The sequence below is a fragment of the Pygoscelis adeliae genome, unplaced genomic scaffold (genome assembly GCF_000699105.1).
Source record: "Pygoscelis adeliae isolate BGI_AS28 unplaced genomic scaffold, ASM69910v1 Scaffold63, whole genome shotgun sequence".
NCBI lineage: Eukaryota > Metazoa > Chordata > Aves > Sphenisciformes > Spheniscidae > Pygoscelis > Pygoscelis adeliae.
In genome coordinates, this window is record NW_008824414.1 from 7,507,665 (window position 1) to 7,531,260 (window position 23,596).

At 49.6% G+C, this 23,596-nt stretch overlaps 1 protein-coding gene across 1 annotated transcript in view; it reads left to right on the forward strand.

The window, feature by feature from the left end:
- The window catches only part of GNAO1 (guanine nucleotide binding protein (G protein), alpha activating activity polypeptide O), an 87,217-nt gene that overhangs the window by 46,788 nt on the left and 16,833 nt on the right, over positions 1–23,596 (forward strand). Inside the window, exon 2 of the mRNA XM_009320822.1 lies at positions 2,854–3,014. Within this exon, the coding sequence (XP_009319097.1) occupies positions 2,854–3,014 (161 nt within the window). The remainder of the gene's footprint in view (positions 1–2,853; positions 3,015–23,596) is intronic.

Here is a 23,596-nt window from a genome sequence, read left to right on the forward strand (position 1 = left end):
AAACTTTCCTATGAGCTGTTCCCCTGCTCCAGCCTGTCGACTCTCGGTCTACCCTGCAGGCAGCTTGCCCGCACTGCGGGAGGGCAACCTCTCCCACCCCCAAAAGGGACCTCCGGTGACTGCAGAGGAGCATGTACGAAAATAATCCCCTGCCCTATGAGCTCAGCCCTGCTTCTGGCCCAAGCAGACCTGATAACTGCAGCCAGAGATGCCTGTCCCTGGTCACTCCCATTCTGCCCTGTCATCGCTGTTCATCTATGTCTTCTGCTCAGACCCTCTTGCACTGGGTCTTAAATCACAGGGGACTGCCGCAAGTCCCAGTAGCGGAAAAGGTGAGGCAGCTATTTCCCAGCACAGAAAATATGACGACCGTGCCATTCCCTCTGATGCTTTGGAGAAAGCAACCTGCAGTTAAATCCACAAAGCTCAGAAGCAGCCCAGACCCTGCCCATAACAGCTGGAGAGCTTCAAATGTGCTTTGCCATCACAGACAGATGGACAGATCTGTGAGTTACACCTATAATCCCCCCCCAGTAGTCAAGATAACATACGAAAGACCTCCTTCCTACCTGACTGAAAGCATGGATACTTTGTCTGCACCACCCATGCACAAATAACAGGGCCGTGCCAGACTGCAGCCCCGAGCGGACTGGCCATTAGCAGGTTTTGTGTTATTCAGAGTCCATGAAAAGAGCAGAATTACAGCTTCAGCAGGGCAGGCAAACTGTACTGATGAATTATGAATATTCACTGAGCTCACGAAGCACTCCCGGGCAGAAAACAAGCTTTTGAAATTAACTGAATTCTTCAAGGTTCTTCGTTTGTCTTGGCTTTGAGGTGTGAGTCACCAATACTATTTTTCTAAAACGAGCAGAGTCTGTACAGAAGGCTGGGAGGATTCCTGGGCATTAAAATATTAAGTTAAGTATTCTGCGAGAAAGACTTTATGTTCATAAAGTCTTCAAAGCATAGAGACTCCACCCCATTAAGTTTTATGAGATGGTATCTCCATACAGTACTGAGACTTCTTCAGCCTGTAAAGACTGGATGTTCAGGGGGCTTGAGTCTCTTTCTCTGAGCGTTGACATCTCCAGCAGCTTCGGTCTCCAGTGCTAGCACCTTGGTGCCCTGGGATTTTTCAACAATTTCAGTGTTCAATAAAGAGAGGCTGCAGAGGAGTTTTGACCCTGGCTGTGCAGGCCATGTCATACGCCTTGTCGTTCCCACCCATTTAGGTTATTGCGGTGCTCTTCAACATTGGCGCTCCTCCGCTTCTAATTGTACCCATGACCTAAGAAATAATCTGCTTGCTTTGCCACAAAAACTGTAACACCTTGTCGCCAGTGCTCAGGCGGTACCCGGGGAGAGCAACCCATTCAGCAGTTGGGCTGTTCCCATCATAGCTGCTAAATCTGAGCATCGGACAGGAGCATCAGCAGCACCTGGCAGGGCAGAGGAATGGGACAGAGCCTGTTGTAGCCAGGAAGGATGTAGGAGCTCCTCCAGCAGGCGATGCACTGGCTCCCCAGGTGCTGCACGCCCAACTGCGGGTGGCTTTGTGCTCATGAGACGGGTCGCTGTGATGGACAGAGGTTGTTTGTCCATGGGACAGTGACAGCAAAGCATGGGCACTGGCTGCACACCCCTTTGCGAGACTCGTGTTTCTCGTCAGCGTTTGCTGATTTAGACCAAACACCCTGGAAGGCGAAGACTTCCACCTGCGTTTGTCCAAGAATGGGTTCGATCTAGCAGGCAAGAGAAAAGGTAATAAAACAAGGAGGCTGTCTTCACTAGTTTGCTGTTAGCACACTTAAGGAATAAGAACTCCTCTTTTCCGATTAATTATACCAATAATTGGTTTTGTTTCAGCTGGTAGAAATATGAGACTTTTCTAAAATTTTCAAAGCAATGAAAGAAAAACTCTGCGGATTAGCCAACACCCCTGGGGTTTCAGGAGTCTGGGGGGTGGGTGTGTGGGGGAGATCCACTTACTGCAAAGCAAGCAGAGGGGGGGTCATGAATTTGGGTGTCCTGCTTCACAAATGAGTGAAGCATCAGCCACTGTGGACTATTACAGTAGGGTTGAACTCAGCTACTCCAAGGCTGTCTAGACATTCCCATCCTAAATCTAAGACATCTTCCGGACCCAAGTTGTGTCAGAACACTATTCTCCAGGAAAAGTTGCTGTTCCAGTGAATCACATTTTTCTCACCAAAAAAGATTCCATTCGAAAACGGCCAGCTGGCCCTGCCCTCACTGCCATACTCCTTAACCGCGGGAGATTCCTCTCCCTCTGAGTCACGATGCATGACAGCCAGCCAAGGTGGTCTGTGTTAACATGAATTAGCCCCTGTAGCAGGGGCTCCTAGCAAAGAACAAGAATTCAGGAAAAGCAATAAACCAGCGTCTGAAAAAAATTGTTTCTGGAGCCTTTCTGCTGTCCTTTCTGATACAAACGGCCCCTACTTCTGCAAGGTTACACACTCAGTTAAAGCACATATTGTTGCAGGATATGCATCACTTTGCTAACAATTTAAAATATACTTGTACATATATGAATTTCCTTCTGTTCCCAAGAAGCTCCGCACATACGTAGTGCTGACTGGTTTGTCTGCTGAATAGAAATACTTGTTGACATTGAGGTGGATTGCACAAATAACCTCTTTCCTTGTGGCTTCCTTGCTCTACCCTCCTTTTGCCCTTTCTGCTGGATCATGCAGTGTGGATCCTAAAGCCCCATCCGGAGAAATGCAGCCTCTTTACTCCTGACAGTTTGGTGAACTGTTTCTGAAATCTCTGGCTCCCAGTTCCGCCTTGAGCATCTATGTGACCTCTTGTTTCTTTCCTCTGCAGGCTGATGCCAAGATGGTCTGCGATGTCGTAAGTCGGATGGAGGACACAGAGCCCTTCTCTCCAGAGCTGCTGTCAGCTATGATGAGACTCTGGGCAGACTCTGGGATCCAAGAATGCTTCAACCGGTCCCGGGAATATCAGCTTAATGACTCGGCCCAATAGTGAGTATCCCTGTCCATAGTCTTTTGTGTTAAGAAGCTGCATTTGGGCTTGTTAAAGTTTTAACTAAAGATAATGACCTCATAGCAGTGGATCTGAACACGGTTCTGCTTACAGACTGGGATGTGTGTTGTGTCACAGGCTGCTGCAAGGCAGAAGGGATCAGGCAGGACATTTGTGTCCCCTCTGGCCAGTCTGGGGTCAGGTCCATGACCCCGAGGTTGGGTTCCCAAGCTGCTCCCAAACGGCTCAAGGTAGGTTTCTACAAACATGGATCTAGTGAGCAGAGGCAGACCAACCCATGGACATGACTGATGGCTTCTTCATTTGTCTGATAGGTAACAGAAGGGTGTGATCACCTGCTTTGTATAGCAGTACAGCTCTTGGGTTTGCTTTTCTGATAGTCATACACTGTACTGATAGGCAGCTGGATACAACCAAGTGTAAGGGACATCTTTGCTTTTACAGTGGCATTGCGTTATTCTTATAATACAGTCGGTGGCATCTCTACCATTAGGGACCACATCCAGATTTTTTTTAATGGTGATTGTCTGAATCCGTGGCTTTGGTTCATCCCGTCATAAGGACAGGATTAAACCCATTAAATGGCTGCTCCCCCTCGGAAGAAAAGTTGAGTGCCTCCTCAGTTTCAGTTCAAACCCACTTCTAATGATAATTCATCCAATCTGTTGCCTCCACCTAGGCAAGGAGGCTAAAGCTTTTCATCCCGCAATTTCAATCGCAGCAGCTGTTGCAGTCAGGCAAAATGTCCCCTGGCCCTGTACTGTGTCTTGGGCAGTAGTCAGTAGAACATGGTTAAGTATAAGCATAAGGAACAAGCAAGCACGGAGTGATCACTTCCCCTTGGACCTTTTGGTAGTCAGGGGAATAAAGGCTTCCCCAAATGGTGACAGGGGAATGCTACATCCATGCTTTTGGCTTTCACAGTATCCCCTGTCAACAAGTTCACCAGCTGATTCATGCACTTCTGGAGTTGTTATTACATGTTTGGATTGTCTCGCATCTCTGCTTAGGGTTTTCCTGGATATCTATCAAAACACGAACCCAAGCACCGGCGTGGCTGATGGTTTTGTTCTGTGTCTTGGGCCTGATCGTCCCCAGTCTGCACCAGCTCCTCCCATCCAAGTTGGCAGGGCAGTTAGGGAGTGCAGGATTATTTCTGCTCTTGTGGTGCTGCAGCAGAAGGCGAGTGATGACACATCACTTGGCATTGACCAAAACTCAAATGGGAAACCTGCAGATGTGTGGTTGGTGTCACAGCATCCCACCCAACCACTTCTCACCGCGAGCGACTACATCTCAGTGACGATCCTGACATTATGCTGCCTTTTCATCACTACTAGGTGTACATCCATGTTTAATCTATATTTCATTGCCTGTTAACAGCAAAATCTGCCTTCTCTTGCCAGCAATTTTTTTTTTCACAAAAGAAGAGTTTGATTGCATAAACATACCTTTAGAGATATAAATTATATAAAATGCCAGTCCTAATTGCATTACAACCCTGGAAAATTCTTCAATTGTTTTAGAGCCAATTACCTTGAGGAAAGTATTTTGATTTTCCTTCCATGCAAGATAGCAGTTGAAAATAATAAGCATAGCCCTCCCAATGTGACCAGCTGCTGGGCAATTCATCAGCAAGAGCTCTGAAACCACAAGCAGTTTCTAGACATCAACTGAAGAGGCTCTGTGCTGTGGTATTCACAGCAATATCAACGCATGGTTGCAGCCCAGCAAAATGAATTTCGGTGTCTTTAACAAAATCTCTTGCATCTGGAGGAGAATACACCATCCTCCTTGCCAGGGGAGGGCTGTGCTGCCTCTCTCCTTAGCCACGCTGTGAATCGTGCTGTGGCTGGACACTTGTTTTCTCTGGGCAAGTTCAGATGGTGAAGCCAAAGATAACAAAGTCCTTCGCATTTATGGACCTGCTGCCATTTAGGAGCCTCTGGTGGTTCCGTCACCAGGAGCAGATATGCTGTCACAGGGCAGGGCACTGTAACACGTCCTGCTGCACCTCTAGGCCCCGGTGCCATCACACCAGATGGTGATGCGAGAGCTCAGTTGGCACTTATTCATGCCCAGTAGAGTCCCAGTGAAGAGAGGCATATTTTTCATTTAATCCTTCAAGGCTTTGGGGTTGTTTTCTTCTGCATGAGTGAGAGATTTGAGACAGTTTTCTATTCCCCTTCCCTCCCGCCCCGGGAAAGGGCTTATCTTTATTGACACTGATACTGGATTTAAAACACTAGCAACTACAAAATGTGTTTTCATTAGGGCTGAGAAAAATAAATTCCAGACAAGAACTGAATCTGAATTTCCCCAAAGTTTGAAAAACAGTGATGGGCAGTAAGCTGGACTAGCATTGCTCTTATTTCAGGCTTCTCTTGGTGTTGAGCCATAGGACTGGTGTTTTGCTGGCAGGAGGGAAGTTTGCTGCAGGAGTCAGAGATCGCACTCCACGGCTGCTCAGCACATGTCACAAAGCCTGAAGGCACCAAGCCACCAGGTCCTGGCATGGCCAGCACAGGTGGGACCTTCAGGAGTGGTCTGGGCATTTCCCTTCACCCCAGAAACCACTCGCTGAATGCCCTGAATGCTTTTCAGAAACCCCCCTCCACTGCCTGGCTATTTCTAAGGAACCACCTCTTGTGCTTCTCCGAGTCAGTGCTGCTGTTGTCCTACGTTGCTGTTCCAGTGCTTTACCTTGAGTTTTTTTAAATGGCTCGAACAACAGGCCTTCTGTTACGGCCCCTGAGAGACCAAGTCACAGGCTAATCAACAGCCTGCAAGAGCTAGCAGCATGGCTCTTATTAGTCTATCATTAATTTCACTGAAAATAGATTTAATATTTTGTATTAGCCTAAACAAGAAGTGATTAATAGCTCTTCTCTCCTATCAAAGATGGGCAGGAGCACATTGCTTTCTACTCTCCCATGCATGCCTGCCTAACGGTGTGGACTTCCCTGCAAAGCTTTGCTTCTTTTAGGCTCTAAAGTCAGGCTGTCCTTAGCAAGGATTTCATAGCTACTGTGAAGGAACAGTAGAAAACAGCATTTAGCAAAGAAAAAACATGACCGAGGAAGAGGGGAGGTTCTGTAATGGGCCTCCTGTGTCTTGGACAGCAAAAAGTAAAACCCTAAGGACAGCAAGAGAAGGGAAGAGAGTAAGATGTAGCAGTTAGTTTCATCTTTTTTCATTACTGCATTTTTTCATCATTCCCTAGGGCAAATTTACGGGTGGGTTGAGTTCCACATTCCTAATCTCTTGATTATGTTTTTATTCCTACTTCGTCTCCTCTTCCTTTCTTGTCTCCATGCCTAGGAGCTAAATCTACCTCTGATCATCAAAGAGTCTGGGCACTGCTGATGTCTTTTTCTTCTCTAGCCAGTTTTTGTCTGTGGAAGCACATCTGTGACCCACATTTTGCTTTCAAAATCAGCAAAATAGAGGTTTCCAGCTGGTTTCCTTAATCTCCTACTTTTGTTCAGATTTTAAAATTGTCCTGTGTTTCCTAGCCTCGAGTTCCTAACTAGCCTGGTCAGTGGAGTACAGTGCATAGGGCAAGTTTGATCCTAACAACCCCGGGATGGGGACCTGCTTTGAACAGCCTCCAAACTTCAGGGGGGGAATGGAGCAGACAGAGCATCCACACGAGCACCGGTTTTCTGTGTGAATATCCAAACAGGCACAGGCCTTGCAAGATGTGTAGGCAGAGACAGTTTGCAAGTACACAGACACAAAAAAGCCAGAAACCATCTCAAGTTATTCTCCTGCTTCCAAGTACATTGAAAGATCATTTGATAATGCCAGGGCTGTGAAACTACTGTGAAAATGTAAAATATTTTAGGCCTGCGTTCAACCCATCCATCTTCACACATATCAGAGGTGTCAGGGCTAGGAAGCTTGTTGCCTTTGGCTCTCTCCGTAAGGAGCAAAGGGAGGGAGAGATGCCTCCGGAGAGGGATACAGACCTCACTGCTCAGTGGAGAAAGAGAGATGCAATTGTGTCTGCTGCTCTACCATAGCTAACTACAGCCCTGACTTCTCAAGTCTGTGCCAAATACCAAGCCCAAACTGGACAACACTTTGGTCACTCCATCTGCAAGAACTCCTCTGGCAGTGCCTTATAGAAAACGGGCACCAAACTCAGAATAAAATAGCGCAGTGCCTTCCTTCTCACCCTTGTCTCATGTGGGACTGTTTTCTGATTGCTTTTCCTTGCAAAAGAATTGTCTTTGCACGATGGTATCACCTTCCCTACTGATACTTATTGCATTCCACATGCCAACACACACTTTGCATCGAAAGAACAGTTAAGAAAGTAGAGCCAGATGTTGTTATGATGTGGTGAACGGCTTCCAGACTGAGCCCCGACAAGGCAGCATTGAAACAGGCTGCCCAGAGAGGCTGTAAAATCTCCATCCTTGGAAATACTCAACACTGAGCCACCTGAGCTAACTTTCAAACTGAATTTAACTTTGAAGTTGGCCCTACTTTGAACAGGGAGATGGTCCAGATGAACTCCAGAGGTCCAATCCAAAGCCCCACTTTTGGGTTTGTCTTTTGTTTTTTTCCCCTCGCTCTTTCTCTTATGACATTGGGTTGAAAAGGAAGAAGGGGTCTTCAGGGTTGGCTGCACTTTCCTGTTCCTAGCCATGCAGGACCGGGCAGCTTTATGATAATGCTCACGCCCCGCAAGTCCCATGGTCTAAACGTTTGCCAGCAAGGCAAACATTTAGACCATGGGATTTGTAGGACGTGGGCATTATGCACGACTGTCAGGACATGGTCCGTTTTAATGAGCTGCAATTTTTGCTGGCTCTCTCAGACTGAAGAAAGAAAAATTATAGGTCAAGGTTTTGCATTAATATTCCCATCAGGTGCATAGAATCCATTTTCTCATCACAACTTTTGCATTAGAATATGGCTTTCTGTGCGCCCATCTTACTCGTGCCTGTCACTTGTGCTCCCTTGCATTTAATTGGAAGGAGTAGCAGCATAAATGGAACAATCCAATTAATTGGGATGACTTGCGTTACACTGTTTATTGAACAACCCACCTTTGTGTCTTGGAGCCCAAGCACCAATAAAGCAGAAAGGGAAAACAGATCACAAGCAGAGATGTAGATACATTTGTCTGAATTTATGGTTTAATTTACCTCTGTAAGTAAATATGCCCACCAGCTTTGAATAATTAAATTCCCCCTACAATAAGCAAAACAAAACATCTCATAAAGGCCGGAGCTGGTTGACTGGAATCACCAGCCTTGCTCAATTCCCACAAATGAGGTGCAAATAGATTTCCAGGGAGGAGCAGCTCTGCGATGTGTGGTGGTGCCAGGGCTGTTTCTGGTAAGTGCGAGGTGGGGGAGATGGGGGCAGGCTGAGCATCAGCCTGTTACAGCTTAGCAGGGCTTGGGCTTGGTAGAGGTCTCAGGCTTCATTATTTTTCTCATAAATTAAGGAATCACTATCGTTATATGGCTACACCTAGGGCTGAGTGTGAGCTGGAGGAAGGGCACAACAGGAAAGACGTTGTTTTTGAAATCAGCTGGATGTTTTCCAGCATTTCACCCTCAGTCTTCATCCACCTGGAGACCCAGTTTCACCAAAATTGGGTGCAATCTCTCCAGGGGCTGCCTCTGTTGGCCCAAAGCAGGGTGGAGACCACGTCACGGTATCTTGAAGGTGGGTGTTAAGCAATGCTCACCTTCCCATCCCACCAAACACTGCCAGGAGAGCGTGAGGACTGAGCTTCCTCACCAGAAAACTCGCTTACAAGCAGGGGGAGCAGAGGTCTGCAGGACTCCCTGCATAACACAGCTCCATCGTAAGACATTGTTATAATGCCCACCCCTCTTGGCCCCTCTCAGACGCCGGCGCAGAGGAGAGCTCCACCAGACCCGCTCTCTCCTGGGGCACAGCCTCTCCGCAGAGGAGAGGCCCCTCAGAAGCTTAGTCCCAGAGCCAGGCTCTTCCCTTTACCCTTTCCAAGCCACACATGCAAGTCATCGGGGAAAGGGGGAACTGTCTCAAAAGACATTTCCTGGCTGGAGCTCATGCAAACTCTAAAGAAAATGAGGGAGAAGGAAAAGCGGGAGGTCCTGTCCCTTTTGAACACCTGGTTTCTGAAGGACTATATCCCCTCTTGGTCTGTGTGAAGGTATCTGAGATGCCATCACCCCCCCACCATTTAACTGCTTCTGTGAAGAGGAGAAGCTGGAGAGCTGGGCTTTAAAGCGGAGCTTGTGGCAGCACCCAGTGACGTGGGAACATCCAGGAAAGCATTCACCAGCTGAACCAGAGCTCCGATGCTTTGCCCGCTGCCTTTCCATCTGAAATAGCAAATTCTGCAGCCAGCTCCACTAAAAGCTCAGCACCTCTTTAGATACGAATCTTGCAGGCAAAAACTGGTGGTATTGTATTGTCACTTCCCCCCTCCTAATCCTCCTTCACCCCCCAAAAATATCTCTAAGATCTGTCTGAAGAGACCCAGGAGATAACACAGACTGCACTGCAAGGAGGAGCAGAGAAGTTACGTAGGTAGTTCATTCCTCGGGGACAAAGACATAGCAGTATCTGCTACCTCCCTGCCATTTTTCATTGCCATGTCGCATTGTAACAATGTTGTCTTTGGCCTGGGGATTAGTAAAATCTTGACTAAATAAATTGCTATTTAATGACCCACGATACCAATCATGGCTGTCCCACTTTTGGCAAAGCTCCCACCCGAAAGGGTAGGAGCCAGGCAGTAGTTCACGCTGCCTGGAGGAGGGGACACTACCAGAATTTGGGAACAATCTCTTCCTTTTTCACATTTTGCTTAGAGATGAGGAGCAGCCAGCACCACCGATAAACATAGCACAGGGCATTCACCCCCAAGGAAACCTGTTGAACCGCAGTCTTGAACCCTGGATAATCTGTTCTCATCGCCAGCTGACAGACCCAACAGGAATTTCTTCCTGCCTTGTGAAAGGCTGTGGGTGACAGATTCGGTGCAGAAAGATTTGACTTCTTTTGGCTGAGTATTTGTGTATTTTTAGGCTGAAATATCCTTACGAAACCAGCTGGAGCTGGCAGGCTGCCACCAAGGGTTGGGGTTGGGGTTTGGGTTTTTTTTTCTGTTCAGTGTGTTTTTTCACTGCTACCCCTACTGCTGTCCGCAGCCCCCCCTCTCCCGCCAGCTCTGCCTTTCAGCAGGCAGCGCTCATGCCCTGCAGCTCACCCCTGCGGTCTCCCACCTTTCACCCCAACCTCCTTCCCACACCGGGGAACAGCAGTGCCGGGATGCAGCTCCACAGCTGGGGAGTCCAGGCTTTCCTGGGAACCTGCAGCCCCTGCTCCACCTCTCCTGCAGAGCCAGGGAGCCCAAGCTTCCCTCTCCCTTTCTGCACCTTGCAGTTTGGCACACCGTGCGCCCCCAGCTCTGCCGTCACAGCCTGCCCTGCAAGACAAACAGCATCACTTATATGGGGTGAGGGCAGGAGATGGGGTGTCTCCTACCAGCGAGGCTCTCGGGGCATCCTATTGCTGTTTGAAGCTCCTTAGGGAATCGGGTAGCTCTAGCAAGGCAGATGTCCCTCTGCATGGGTAATTCCTGCGTTATGACAGCTAGTCGGCATCCAGCTCATCGGACAGGGGCTGTGAGCCCTGTCCCCCCGTGGCACATGTGGCCAGGTGGGGACTGGCCGGCTGCTCTCAGCCTTGTGGTTCTGCAGTGTGTCTGCAGGAAAAGCTGTCAGGAGGCCACCATGCTGTGGCTCTTCTTCACACAACTGGCGTCAGGTCTGGCACCGTCTGCAATGCTGGGAGGCGAGCGCAGTGGTGGCGCGTGGTTTCCCGATGTATTTGCTGTCCGTTTGAAATCCTTAAATGGCAAAGAATGGCAGGAATGTGGGAATTTCTTTGTAGCCAGGCTCCAGGATGGAGCAAGCTGTCTTCCACGCGGGTCTGCAGGCACCAGTGGTGACAGTGTGATGGGGAGATGCTGCCCCCACCCTCCATGGGTCCTATCCCAGAAATCATCCCAGTTTGGAAGGAAAAGTTGCAAAGGGACTTTGCTGCGTTCCAGGGAGCACGAGGCAGCGTGTCAGGAGCTCTCGGGCAGAACTGCGTGCTACCGGCCATGGGATGAACAGCTCAGGAGGAGCCACTCCAGCCCAGGACGAACCACTCCAGCCCAGGACAAGCACTGCCGGGCAGGGCAGATAAGCTCCATGCTCTCAGGATGCAGTTATCTCCCTTTCCCCGTCCTTCACGTTTTCATGGCCACCAGCCTTTCCCTGCCCTGGGTTTCTTGGCGCGACGCTCCTCTCCCCTGACCGCAGGAGGTGCGATTCCTCCGTCGGTCACCCCGTTCCCCATCCTGCCCCTGCTCAGGGGATGCACTGTGCCAGGGCGGTGCGATTCATTAGGCCCCATGGCGCAAGAGAGCCCAAAAAGCATCTGAGTGACTGCTAGAGGTGTGCAGCTGCTGCCATTCCCCCTGCTCTCTCTCAGGGTCCAGCCTGTGCACACGCGTGCACATCCCCTGCTAGAAGAGGGGGAGCAGTGCAGCATCCCCATGCTCAGGTGTTTAAGGTTAGGAGTTAAATCCAAAACCAATCATGAGCTTAGCTAAAAAGCCCCCGTTTTTCAATATATATTAAGACAGACAACCATTGGAAAATTGCTTTTATCTGCTGCTTCCTAAGCCCTCTGGCTTATACTTTAAAGCCTTTTGTCTGTGAACAGGAGAGCTGGAAAGTCCTTTTTTATTTCCTTAAGCAAATAGTCCATCTAATATCCAGCCTTGAGGGGCTGAGGCTTTAAGAGAGAACAAAAATGAAAGGGAAAAAAAAAAAGAAATGTAGCAAACATTGTGACACTTGCCATAAAATCACAGGACTCGGCAATGATAGGGATGAAGCACCCGGAGCTGTGCCCATGAAGGGAGGGTGGCATGGGCTGCAGTAGGAAGGCAGAGCTCCCCGGGGCCCCCTGAGAGCCCATGGTGCCCGTTGGTCAGCAGGTTGAAGCTCCTTGTCTCGGTTCCCCAATGAGGACAATAAACACGCTCCTATTTATGAGACGCAGACGTCCATGGTGGCGAGAGCAGCGAAGGCAGCAGCAGAGCAAGGCAGGAGCCCGTTGGGTTGGGCAGGCGGGCAGAGCATGGCAGGGAGTGTCAGGGTGAGCCCCACGGGAACAGAGTCCCGGCGCTCGGCCAAGACAGTCCTGCCGAAATCAGGATTCCCAAGGTAGTCCTGCCGAAATCAGGATTCGCAAGGTGGAGCCCTGGGCACTGATCATTTCACAGACTAATTGATATAATAGTTCTAATTAGCCCTGTAGCAAACACCACTTTGTTTCTTGCTCATCCAGGCCAAGCGCTGAGCCAATATTCAACCCCCAGCCATTGATTTCCTACGGCTTTTTCGGTGGGAAGGGGGGAAATATGGGGTTTCTTTCTCAATATAGAAGACGTAGATGGGACTTGGCAGCACGGGCACGTGTTTGTGCACGGCCAGTGCCGTGCATACGGTGTGTATACAGGGTGTCTCGAAGGAGACCCAGCACCAGGGGTGTTTGGCTGCAGGCAGGGTGGCCGGGCAGGCAGGAAGGGCTGTGCTTTCCCGTGGGGTTTCATTAGCAGCCCTGTGGAGAGCGGCAGGCACGGCTGCTCCCCAGCCCGATGCCTCTGGCTCCGCAAAGTCAGCAGCACCGGGGGGGAGGATGCATCACCCGGCTGTGGCCCACTCCAGGGCTGGGTCAGTGCCAGGGATGGCCTTCCTGCCTCCTCCCACTCTTGGAGACCTGACAAGGGGTTCGTACCTGTTTTTTCCCAATGTACATGCTGATGATCATTGATTTGGGCAGGGGAACCGAAGGCAGCCGAATGTGACGCTGCTGCATTACTGCCTCATGTGCCATTCTCCCGTACAAGCCAGCCATGAGCCCAGCCAGCACAATGAGTCAGATATACACTTCAGGCAGATTTTTGACCTTTTCCTATTATTATCTTTTTTTCTTTTTCTTTTTTTTTTCCCCCTGCAACACAGAGCTAGTGCTAGGTCCATATCAGTTTGTTCATCCGTACCTTTTACACTGACTATCTATTGGAGTAAAAACAACACTGAGACCGTCTATAAACTATTATTTCACCTTCTCCAGATCTGTTCCTTGCCTTCAGACCACTGGCGTAACACACAGATCCAAATCCACAACTCCTATTTTGCCAGCCCCCATCAGAAAACCCTCTAATTTCCTGCATGCCTCTGCCCCCCCGGGCAGCCCGTGCTCAGGCTCTAGGGATAATTCTGCGTGGGCTGTTGTGGACGGGCACACACTCACTCCGCTCTGCGGGCACAGGCTCTGGGCAGGGCTGCTTAGTTCGGTGGGGACAGCACAGTTCAGAGCAGAAGGAGGCTGGAGTACAGCAGAACGAACACCCGCCCTTGTGCCAAAATCCGCATGCTTACACCTTCCCTACCTCCTATACATCTAAAGCATTTAAGTGCTTGAGTACCTGGAAAGGGCACCTCCTCCGAGGACCCTGGGGGGCTCTTCTGGGCCTGAATTTATTGGAAACAAAGAGGAGAAATGGTGCTGAGCCTGGATTTTAGGCAGCACCTTCTCTATGCTGCTGGGAGGAGAGGGAAGAGATACAGGGGAGAAAGAAACCAGGCACAAACCGCACCGTGGAGCCACGCCAAGAAGTGTCAGCTTGGGTTTTGGCGGTTAGTCCAAGTCTTGCTGGGGATTTATGATGCACTTTGCCTCGCTGTAACGCCTTCCCTGCTGGGCTACATTGAACAGCAGGTTTGCTGGGAGCACCAGCATTGAAAAGAAATTCAGTGCTCCAGAATTGTAAGCCCAGGCCATGAAGCACCCCAGGAACAGTCACTGTAGCTCTGAGGTTCTGACAGCACTTTTAATGGCATAAATAGCATTTCCCAATCCCTCAGTATTGCTCTTGGTACGTAAGGTTTGACGATAGCCTAAGAACCATTTCCAAATCCTCGTTCAGGAAAATACCAGCCAGTACATCCTACCGAGCAGCATTAATGTCAGTTTAAACATTTTCAGTTAAACAGCTCCACGATCTTGCAATCCCCAACATGAGGAATACTGCACCAGGGAGTGTGCTGAACAGTGAGGCCAAATCTGCAACGGGCAGGAATAGGAGAAAGAAAGAGGAAGAGGAGGCTGACACTAGCTAGCAGCTGCTGAGAGCTGGGAATTGGTAACTGAGTCCAGGCAAAAATCTTTGCTCAAATTAAACTAACGTTGGAAGCAGCAACTTTGCATTAAGAAATCCCCAGAGGAGTATCTCATTGAACAAAAATATGTAAACAAAGAAATGACACAAATGCAGAAGTTACAAATAAACTCAGGAAAAAAAGGCTACACATTTCTACCCAGGAGCTCAACTACCTGTATCCTGCCCAGGGGACCACCCTGAAGGACATAGGAGCCACTTCCCCATCTACGATGAAGAGCTGCATCTCACGATCCAAAGTCTCAACCGGGTCCCACCTGCACGCAGAGGTGGCAGTGCCAGTCCTGAAGGTGACAGAGGGGAGCTTTCAGTGCAGGACAGCCCAGGCGTACCTCTGGGCAACATCTTCCCACCTACAGCTGCTTTCTGGGCAGGGCTGGATGGGTTTCCCACTTGCTTGTGCTTCCCAGCTCCAGTGGAGCATCCTTTGAAGTGGAGCACACTGGCAGGGCAGTGAGGCTCAGTCCTGCTGTGTTCATTCAGACATTTCCGATGACTATGGGAGACTTAAGAACCTCTGCTTAAAATAGTTGGCAGTAAGTAGAAAATGTGCTAAATGCAGAGGTCACCTGCACGACCTGTTTATCTTACCAAGGGTTTCTCTGACTTCTGTGCAGGCACCCATCTGAGTGTCTGAAAGAGCTGCCCAAACCCCTGGTCTGCCTGGTTCCGTCCATTCATCCCGCTGTTTATCTTCCCTTGCCCCAGAACAGAAGTACCATGGGAGGGCTGTAGGTTTTGCTTTGACCCTGCTGACTCCGCTTGATGTGTTGCTGCTTTCCACCAGCTTGATGAGAAATGTGGGTGTAGGATTAGCACTGGCACCCTGTCTGAAGTCCCAGCAAAGAGCATCGCAGAGTGGGACTCCCTAGCTCATCAGGGCATCTCGCGGTGACAGCGGGGAGCAAGCAGCTTTGCTCCATAGGAGGGGAGAGCTGCTATATGGACGTATAGTCCACATCAGCAGGGAAAACCTGAAGAACAATTGGACAAAATCCAGTATCTGCCTTTAAAAATGCTACCTTGCATCCCCTGCCACGTGTTCCCATAACAACAGAGCCACATTACGCACCTCCGTGGTTTCGACTGCAGTCCCCCAGCTTCTCCCTTCGCGCCGCGGCATGGCACATCACACTGGCTCCCAGCCTGTGCATGCCGTGCCTGGACGCCCTCCGGCACGCGGGAGATGATCCCGGGGAACGCTGGCTGCCTGCTCCCTGGCTCCTTCCTCCACACTGCTCATCCTCCTCCTTTTTCCTCACTTATGCCTTAAATCTCATCAATCCCATCCTCAGCCCTAGGGACAAGTTGGTCATGCAGTGAGTGCGTGAAGAAGACCCAACATGAACAACATATATGGATGTGCAAAGGCAAGGCTTAGCGTGAGCAACGGTGCAGATATGACCCAGAGGCATCCTGCAGCCTTCCCTGTATGGACATAAGGGGGCACTCCTGGGATTCAGGGGGTTAGTTTTATTTTCACTTTGCAGTGGGAGCCAAAAAGCTCTTTATTTTGAGAGGCTTCAAACATTGATTGGATATGGCTGATCCTTCCATCAGCTGGTGCAGTGCCACCAGATGAATAAATCTTGCATGCATCTGTAATTACTGCTTAGCTTGTGTTTAAATGCAGTGTCATTGATCTGCAGAACTCATCAAAATCCGTATAGGAATGCATGAAATTATATTGGATGGAGCAGAAAAGTACATGACAACATCCATTTTCAGCCTTCTTTGTTCACCAAAAAAAAAAAGCAAGCATTTATTTATCTCTATTCAAATTCTTGGGTTAACTTGCGATTTAATCATCAATTGTAACGCTATTTTATAGGCTGCTCTTTATGCAGGGAATATATTTCTTTCTTGTAATAGGCCAGCAAATTTCTACCAGCCTTATAGCATCTGCCCCTACATGGGCAAAATCCCTCTTAAAAGCATGGAAGAATATTGGTTAAGGGTTATAAAACTTGGAAAGATCTTGCGGTTAAAGCTCCTGAGTGCAATTTAGGGACCCCAAACTGACTTCCAAGCGCCACCACGGACTTCCCGTCATGTTCTCAGGCGAGTCATCTATCCCCTTAATACTTATATTCCTCCTAAAGCAAGTGTGATTAATAACATTTCTCTACTCCGGTGGGAGGTTGGGAGGACACATCAATCACGCTTAGCAAGAGTTGAGGTGCTCCAGCAGCAGAGAGTGCAGAAACACGGGCTGGGCAAGGGTGATGCTCGTGCTAACCAGCCATCTGCTCGAGATGCTCTCCTCCCCTTCTGCGGCCAAGGGGAAGCTCAGCAAAAGCATTTATTGGCAATAATGTCTGCATTGTCTGGAAGAACTCCTGATGTTTTCCACACCTAATGCTGCTCTGGGCCAGCTGCATCCTCCCACTGGAAGTGAAGTGCTCCTGGGTTGGTCCAAACTTCTCCCACCAAGCAGGCAAGGATTCCTGGTACACCCACCTGGCTACCGCGGCACCTTGGCCCGTGGCTCGCTCCCAAGAGATGTGGTCACTGGCAGGTCCATGGGCAGACAGCAGAGGCTGCTTCTGGCAGGGACGTGTCCCCAAGGCACACGGGAAAGTCTCTGCACAACCTCAAGTACAGAGACAGTAGCCGTCCCCAGCCCTCATGGAGGAACATGCCTTGGAGGTGGTGTCCTCAGCTCATCTCCCACAAAGCCACAGCAGCTATGCGGCTGGGCTGTCCTGTACGGAGTATCCCAAGCTGATTTTATCACGCACACGTCCCTGATGCATCTTCAGCTGAACACAGGGATCAGCCCACTCCTGCAGAGACCTGGGAGCAACCCAAACCGCTATTAGGTGGGCTGCAGGAGCCTAACCTTCCAGGGGTGGTTGTGTGGTGACAGGAGGCTACGATTACAGACCTCTCTGAGGTTGCTCATGCCCGTAAGAGAGGGAGAAAGGAAAAGTGAGTGGTCAGTAGGACGTCTCGCCAGAGCAGCTTGGCCCAGGTAGCAGCCATCCCTGGCGGGAACCATCGAGCTATTTTGATACACGGCAAACAAATCTCCTCCTAACAACAATTCGGCTGAACGTTTTCTAAAGGGATGAGAGACTCCATGAATTTTCCCTTGCATGTCTCTGCTTCTGGATCCGGCCTGGACTGAAACCAAAATGCTGCAGTACCACAAGCAAAGCCATTCTCGGAGGAGCCTCAGCCTGACAGCTGCTGAGAAGGACCAGAAAGTCCATTTGCATAGCACAGATTTTACACGCCCAAGAGATCCACCTATGTCTGGGATAACTAAGATGTTTTTAGCGTGCAGCCAAGGGTAAAATTTCCAGGTTTTGCTTTTGCTAGCTGTGGGTCATATCTGTCCACGGCAGAGCATTGGCTGGTTTTGGTACCCACGGTTTCCGGCAGGGATGCTTAAATGGGATTTGAAAGCAGAAATCCCTATAGCTTGCTAATAGGTCAAGAGAATGGACAGATGAGAAGATCCAGAAACACGATTCCCACTCCATCACCAGCAACCCATCTTCCTCAGCACTGTGAGTGTATAAATGAGGCCTCTAATTGAAGTCAGCTCCCAACAGACCCATCCCACTCTTCGTAATTGCACCATCATCCAGCTGTGGGCATCCTCTATCTACTTGATACGAGAGCGCAGATCTCATTAACTAATGCTTTCCTTTGTAGCATTAGATCTAAATCCTTCACCAGTGCTATCCCTGCTGCAGACAGACACCTAGCACTACAAAAACACTGCAGCTATATCTACTTTTTTCCTTCCAGCTTAGAAGTGGAGATGTTAATGCTACTTCCCCTACTGCTACAAGTGTGTAAATAGATGTCCTGGGCCTTTGTGCACACCCTGATGAATCTCCCTGGCCAGTGGCTGATCAAAAGGTTAAAGTCCACGGGACTGGTTTCATCTGTGGTCACTTTGGCTTTCCAGGGTTGGAGTAATTAGCTCATGAGATCGCCTTGGGGCCAAATCGAATCAGCCGCCATAGGATGTAAGGAGCACTGGGACGAGCGAGCCTTCGTGCCTTCGTCGGCGTGCTCACTGGGGGGACTCAGCCGCGGTGGGCTGGGTTTGTCGATGTCTCTCCCCTGTTTGGGCTGAGCCGCCGAGTGCCGTGCGGATGAGCCAGCTGCCGAGTGTGGACGCACCGGGAGCCCCGCTGCAGCGTGGAGGCTCTGTCCTCTGATCAGGGCTCCTTCTCAGAACAAGCCCTTCATTATCCCAAACTCACCACAGCTTATTTTTAGTCCCTCCTTTTCTTTCCTTTCTTTCTTTTTTTTTTTTTACAGTATAGAAAGCCATCAGCTCCACTGTCAGCAGGTTTATAACAGCAGTCCTGGAGCAAAAAAAAAAAAGCTTCAAACCCACTTACTCTGTTGCGGAAAGGTTTAGGCATAGATCCTGCTCGCTTCCAGGGTGCTGAGTCCCACCACGCCTCATCCCTGCTCCAGCTCAGCTACTGTCCTTCAGAGCTGGTCATCAGAAGGAAGCAGAGGCTTACATAAAGCAAGAGCTAGACTGGAGCTGTTGAGCCTTCCTCTGCTTCAGCCAAAGTTCTATTAGTGCCTGCGCCTGCCCTGGCGTGCGGAGGACACCTGCGTGCAGGGCCACCGGGAGAGAAGACCTTGCACAGCCTGAGCCATGCGTCATCCCAGCGGGCTCGGATTTACGTAGCGCCGCTGGAAAGATCCATCCAGCCCCCGTAAATATCTTTTGCTTATGAAAACAAAGGCGAGGGTGCCCTGCGGTCAGCGGCTCTGCACTAAACAATGATTTAAATCACAGAGGCTTTATATAAACAGCGGTACTGCCCAGATGAGGACACTTCTAAAAGGGATCGCACCACTGCTAGCAAACCATGTTCACCAGATCTGCCCATGCAGCAGCTCCGAGGGGGCTGGCGTTAAACTGTCTGGTTCTCCAAGTAGCATCGTATTAAATGGCCATAAAGCAGATGGTTACATATAGAACAAGGCAGTTGTGGCTCCCTCCTTTCCCCATCTCAGAGAGGATCCAGGAGATCAGGAAAACCCCTTCCTGGCATGATGAAAGGCTCCGAAGAGCTTCCATGCAGGAATGTTTCGGGAGCAGAGCAGAGATGTTCACAGAGGATGTGTGGGGGTCTATGGAGATGTCTACAGAGAAACAAGTGGGGAACAGGGAGGAGAGAGAGGACAGCTGTTCCCATACAATACTTAACAAAGTTAAACTCTGACATGGCAGTTTAAAAAACAGAAAGAGGCAGTTTTTCACAGACAGGGTAGCTGAGCTGGGAAATTCCTTGCTGCAGATGTGGCTGTTAGAAGTTTACATTTCTCCAAAAAGTGCCTAGACAGATTTCTGGAAGAAAAATCATTGAGGGGTAATAAATAGAAAGATATCACCCTTCTCTTTGAAACTCTGTTATCCATATGAAGTATTGGAGGCTGGGAAAACTGTCTGAGTATTGCATACTTGCCCTGTATTTGTACTCTTCTCTCAACGTCTGCTCTTGGACACTAGTTAAGCTAGGTGGGTCGTTGATCTGATCCAGACACATTTTTTTTCTCTTTTAAGGGCTCCAATATGTAAAAAAAATCTTTATCATCCCCTCTTACATACCGTCCAATTTTCAAATTTCATTGCAGAAGGATGAGCCCACATCTGCTTTCCCAGGGCGGCTCCAAAACCGTTTCTGAGTAGGTTGTTAGCGTTGGCTTTTCCTCCAAAGCCCACCTCTCCCCCAACCAGAGCTCTCTGATCACAAGCTCAGCCTGTATCACAGTGTCCTTTTATTCCAGCAGTAACAAGACCGTGATAGACTGCTGACCAAACCGCCACCCGTGAGCAAAGCCAGCCAGCAGCTTACACCTGGAGACCCTTTATGTCCTGAACTGCCTTTGTTTTATGGTTGCTGTTTAGTGATTCTGCTCATCCACACGCGATGCTAAAAATTATTCTGGATCCAGTCATACCTTGGAAAACTGCAAGTCTAACTAGGACAGCTAAACTCCAACCTGCTTTTGTTCATTCCTCCTGCCTATCATTAGTATTAATATCAACTTGTCAAGTTGATCTTGATGTACAAGCCCTGTGCAGCCTGCTGCACGACTCCTTTTCCTTTTCCATGGACACATCTCTCACTTGCACTCAGCAAGGTCTGAGCAAACAGCCTGTGGCCCTGGCCAGCAGCAGGGTCCTGCTTCAGTGCAGGGCAAAAAATATGCATCACAATGTAGCATCCTTCTCATCAAGGTTTGGCACCATCCTTTAACAGCAGGGACCATCCTCCTCATTTCCCAGGGGAGAGTAATGAAAACTCAGAGCATCCAGCAGAGTTTGTTCGGGAAAATAACCCCAGTAATCTCTGGGCTTGGTGACCATCACTTCTGCTGTTGGCAGCCTGCAAGAAGCAGGCACCAGAAGTGTCTTGTCACTGGTTGGCTTTGGGGGAGGGAAGCTAGGGAGTGTCCATGCCGGTATCTCATCTGGTTGGACGTGAGATGAGATTTATCACTGGGAGCAGTGGCAGGACAGCAGAGCCTGCCATGTAATTCATGTGATTCCCATTGAGGCAGGACTGGCTGAGCGGGGAATGCAGCCAGAAACACAAAATGCATTGCCTAAAGTCCAGGAGCGAATTCCCAAGCCCTTCCTTCTCTGGGCTGGGCTCAGAAAATGCCAGACAATGCTCTTGCCCTCTTAGTTGAATTACTTATCCCCTAAGGTCTCTTCCTCCTGCTTGCCATAACCCACCCGGAGGAGCAGCACGTAATGCCTTCTGGCTTTCGTTAGGAGGACAGGAGGGCTCTGCACACGGGTGTGCACATCGTGGTCCCTACCCTTAGGTGGGATTGATTTCTGAAGGGACACGATGCCACTGCTTGGCTACATTTCAAGTCTTTCATAACTGATGATTATTTAAGACACGTGTTGCATCACCGCTGTGTGTGCTGGCTGAGTGCTGGGCTCTGAGAGTGGGCTGAAGGTTTTTTCTCCCTTCCCCTAAAATAATACAGCAGATATGGCTGGGCATGGCATCTGCAGGAAAAACACTGCGGTGCCACAGCCTCTGAGTGTTTGCCTAGTGCCAGCTGCTCTGGGTAGCCATACCGAGCTGTGTCACACCTTTGGGAAGCAGCGCCCACACGGTTTTTCTCTTCTGGTGGAAGGTACTATGAGAGTTTACTATGCTGTTGTAGAGTCACTACTGACACTCCCTAAGCCCAGTGCTTATCCTCTGAATCCTTACTCCACAGTCACTAAATATTAAATGGGTTTAATGCTAAATACACGTCAAGCTATTCGTTCATCAGTGAAAGAAAGGAAGAAGTTAGGATACAAGCTAAGGTCAGATACAGATAACAGATGTTAGAAATGCCCATTTCCATCCACGAACTAGGAAGGAGCACTCGGGTGGAGACATCTTCTCATAAACATCTAGAGTTAGATGAGATGACTCCTACTCATGACAACCTTGATTAAAAACTCGGCATTTGCCAGGACACGATGTTGGAGCTGACCCTCAAGCGCCTCTGTACACGGAGTAGAAAATAACCCAGCAGTGACTCAGCTGTGTCTGTTGACAAATGGGGATCTGCTTTTTCAATCAAATATAACGCAAGCCAACAAAACGAGGCTGGGGTATCCCACGCACAGCCTTTCCTTCATGGAGGAGACGTGGACAGAGGCCACGACCAGCAGGACAGAGGAGCAGCTGGGAAGATGCTGCTGTCTCCAGACTTGCTCTCCTGAAGTTCCCACTCCCCTGTCTCAAACCCGCCCCAGACCAAGACCCAAGCTGTGGCTGCCACTGCACTGCCTCTTCTCGAGCACTGAGGACGTGAGCTTGGCCTCAGCTCGGTGTGAGCACCTCGGGTGTGCGCAGTGCGATCTGGATGCTGCCTGCAAAAAGACTGCCAAGGTATCACCTTTGAGGCAAGAAAAACCCAACAGATGTTTAACCATTTTATTGCCATTAACCTCAACAGACATGCATGTACGTCTGTGTAAGCCTTCCCACAGGTATCCAGCTCTGACCACAGTCCGTGACCTCAGCTACACCTCTTCATCTGAGAAGGCAGCCAGCAGAGCCTTTGGCATAGGCAGCACAACCCTGGGAGAAGGTTCCCTTGGTGGCAGAGGGCCTGGGGAGGGGTCCCCATCCACACGCTGCACGTAGGCTGCTGCCAGCGGTCTGTTCCCGTGGGATAACTCGGACAACAGTCCTTTCTGCATGCAGTGTCTCTGGCATCAACGGTGCTGCTACCACATGCTGTTGGAAACAGCAAATGAAGGAACAAGAAACTATATTTACTCCCTATTTTCAATATTACTGTGTGGAGATATTTAATATCAGCTAGTCCTTATAGAGTATCTGCCTTTTGTAGCCTCAGTTCGATGAGCTCCTCTCCCTGTATTTGGGAAATGCCATTTCTTGTGCATTTTGCTTTTAGCAGCGTAATGTAGTCGGGCTTCACATCCCTGAGCCCAATAAACTGAGTGACTCAGAAACCTGCAATCTGCTTCAAAACAAAGCATTTAAGATAAAAGATATAAGCAGTAACGGAGCTGCTCAGCTCAGGAGTATAAATGCTAGAGGGTTACTCATGTACTCAAAAACCTTCTAACCTTTCTTCAGCTTTTTTTAACCCCTGCAAGCCCTGGGCAAGGCAGGCTGCAAATAAGAGCTGATGTGTCATTTCAGATATGCTTCCACTCCAGTGTGCAAACCCTGGAGCTGGAAAGTGGAGGGAGCTCTGATGCCAGCACCGTGCAATGAAGATGACGCGGAAGGGGGGGAGCCGAGCACTCGCTCCACGGCCTCCAAAGTGCTCTTATTTCTGCTGGTTAAACAGATGCCAGCTTCTGAGGGGATTATGTGTCATCGAGCATGTTGGCTGCGACAACTAATTATCTCCAGCAACAGTTTGGCCTTGAGATTTGCGGTTCAAAGGGCATACTGGGAGTGCTGTCATCCAGCGCCATGTATAGCAATTTGTCCCCACTTGGGTTTCCTTGTTCCCAAAGAGGTGACACCCCCATCACATCCCACCAGCTCAGGCTTGCACCCAGCAGACCATCAGGTCCTTCCAAGCAGCATGGGCAGGGAGCACCAGCACTCTGGTGAAGCCTCAGAGATACCTCCAGCAGGAACCGAGGAGAACAAGCAGCAGCTAAAATCAGCTCAGCATCCAAACAGCAGCCTGCCTGAGCTTCCCATTCCCGCAGCTGGATGTTAACATGGCAGCTGTGCCGCAGCACTCTCCGCTGGCTGAGCTTCGTGAGGCGTACATACCAAAAGGATCCAGCTCAGCTGTGGCCAAGTC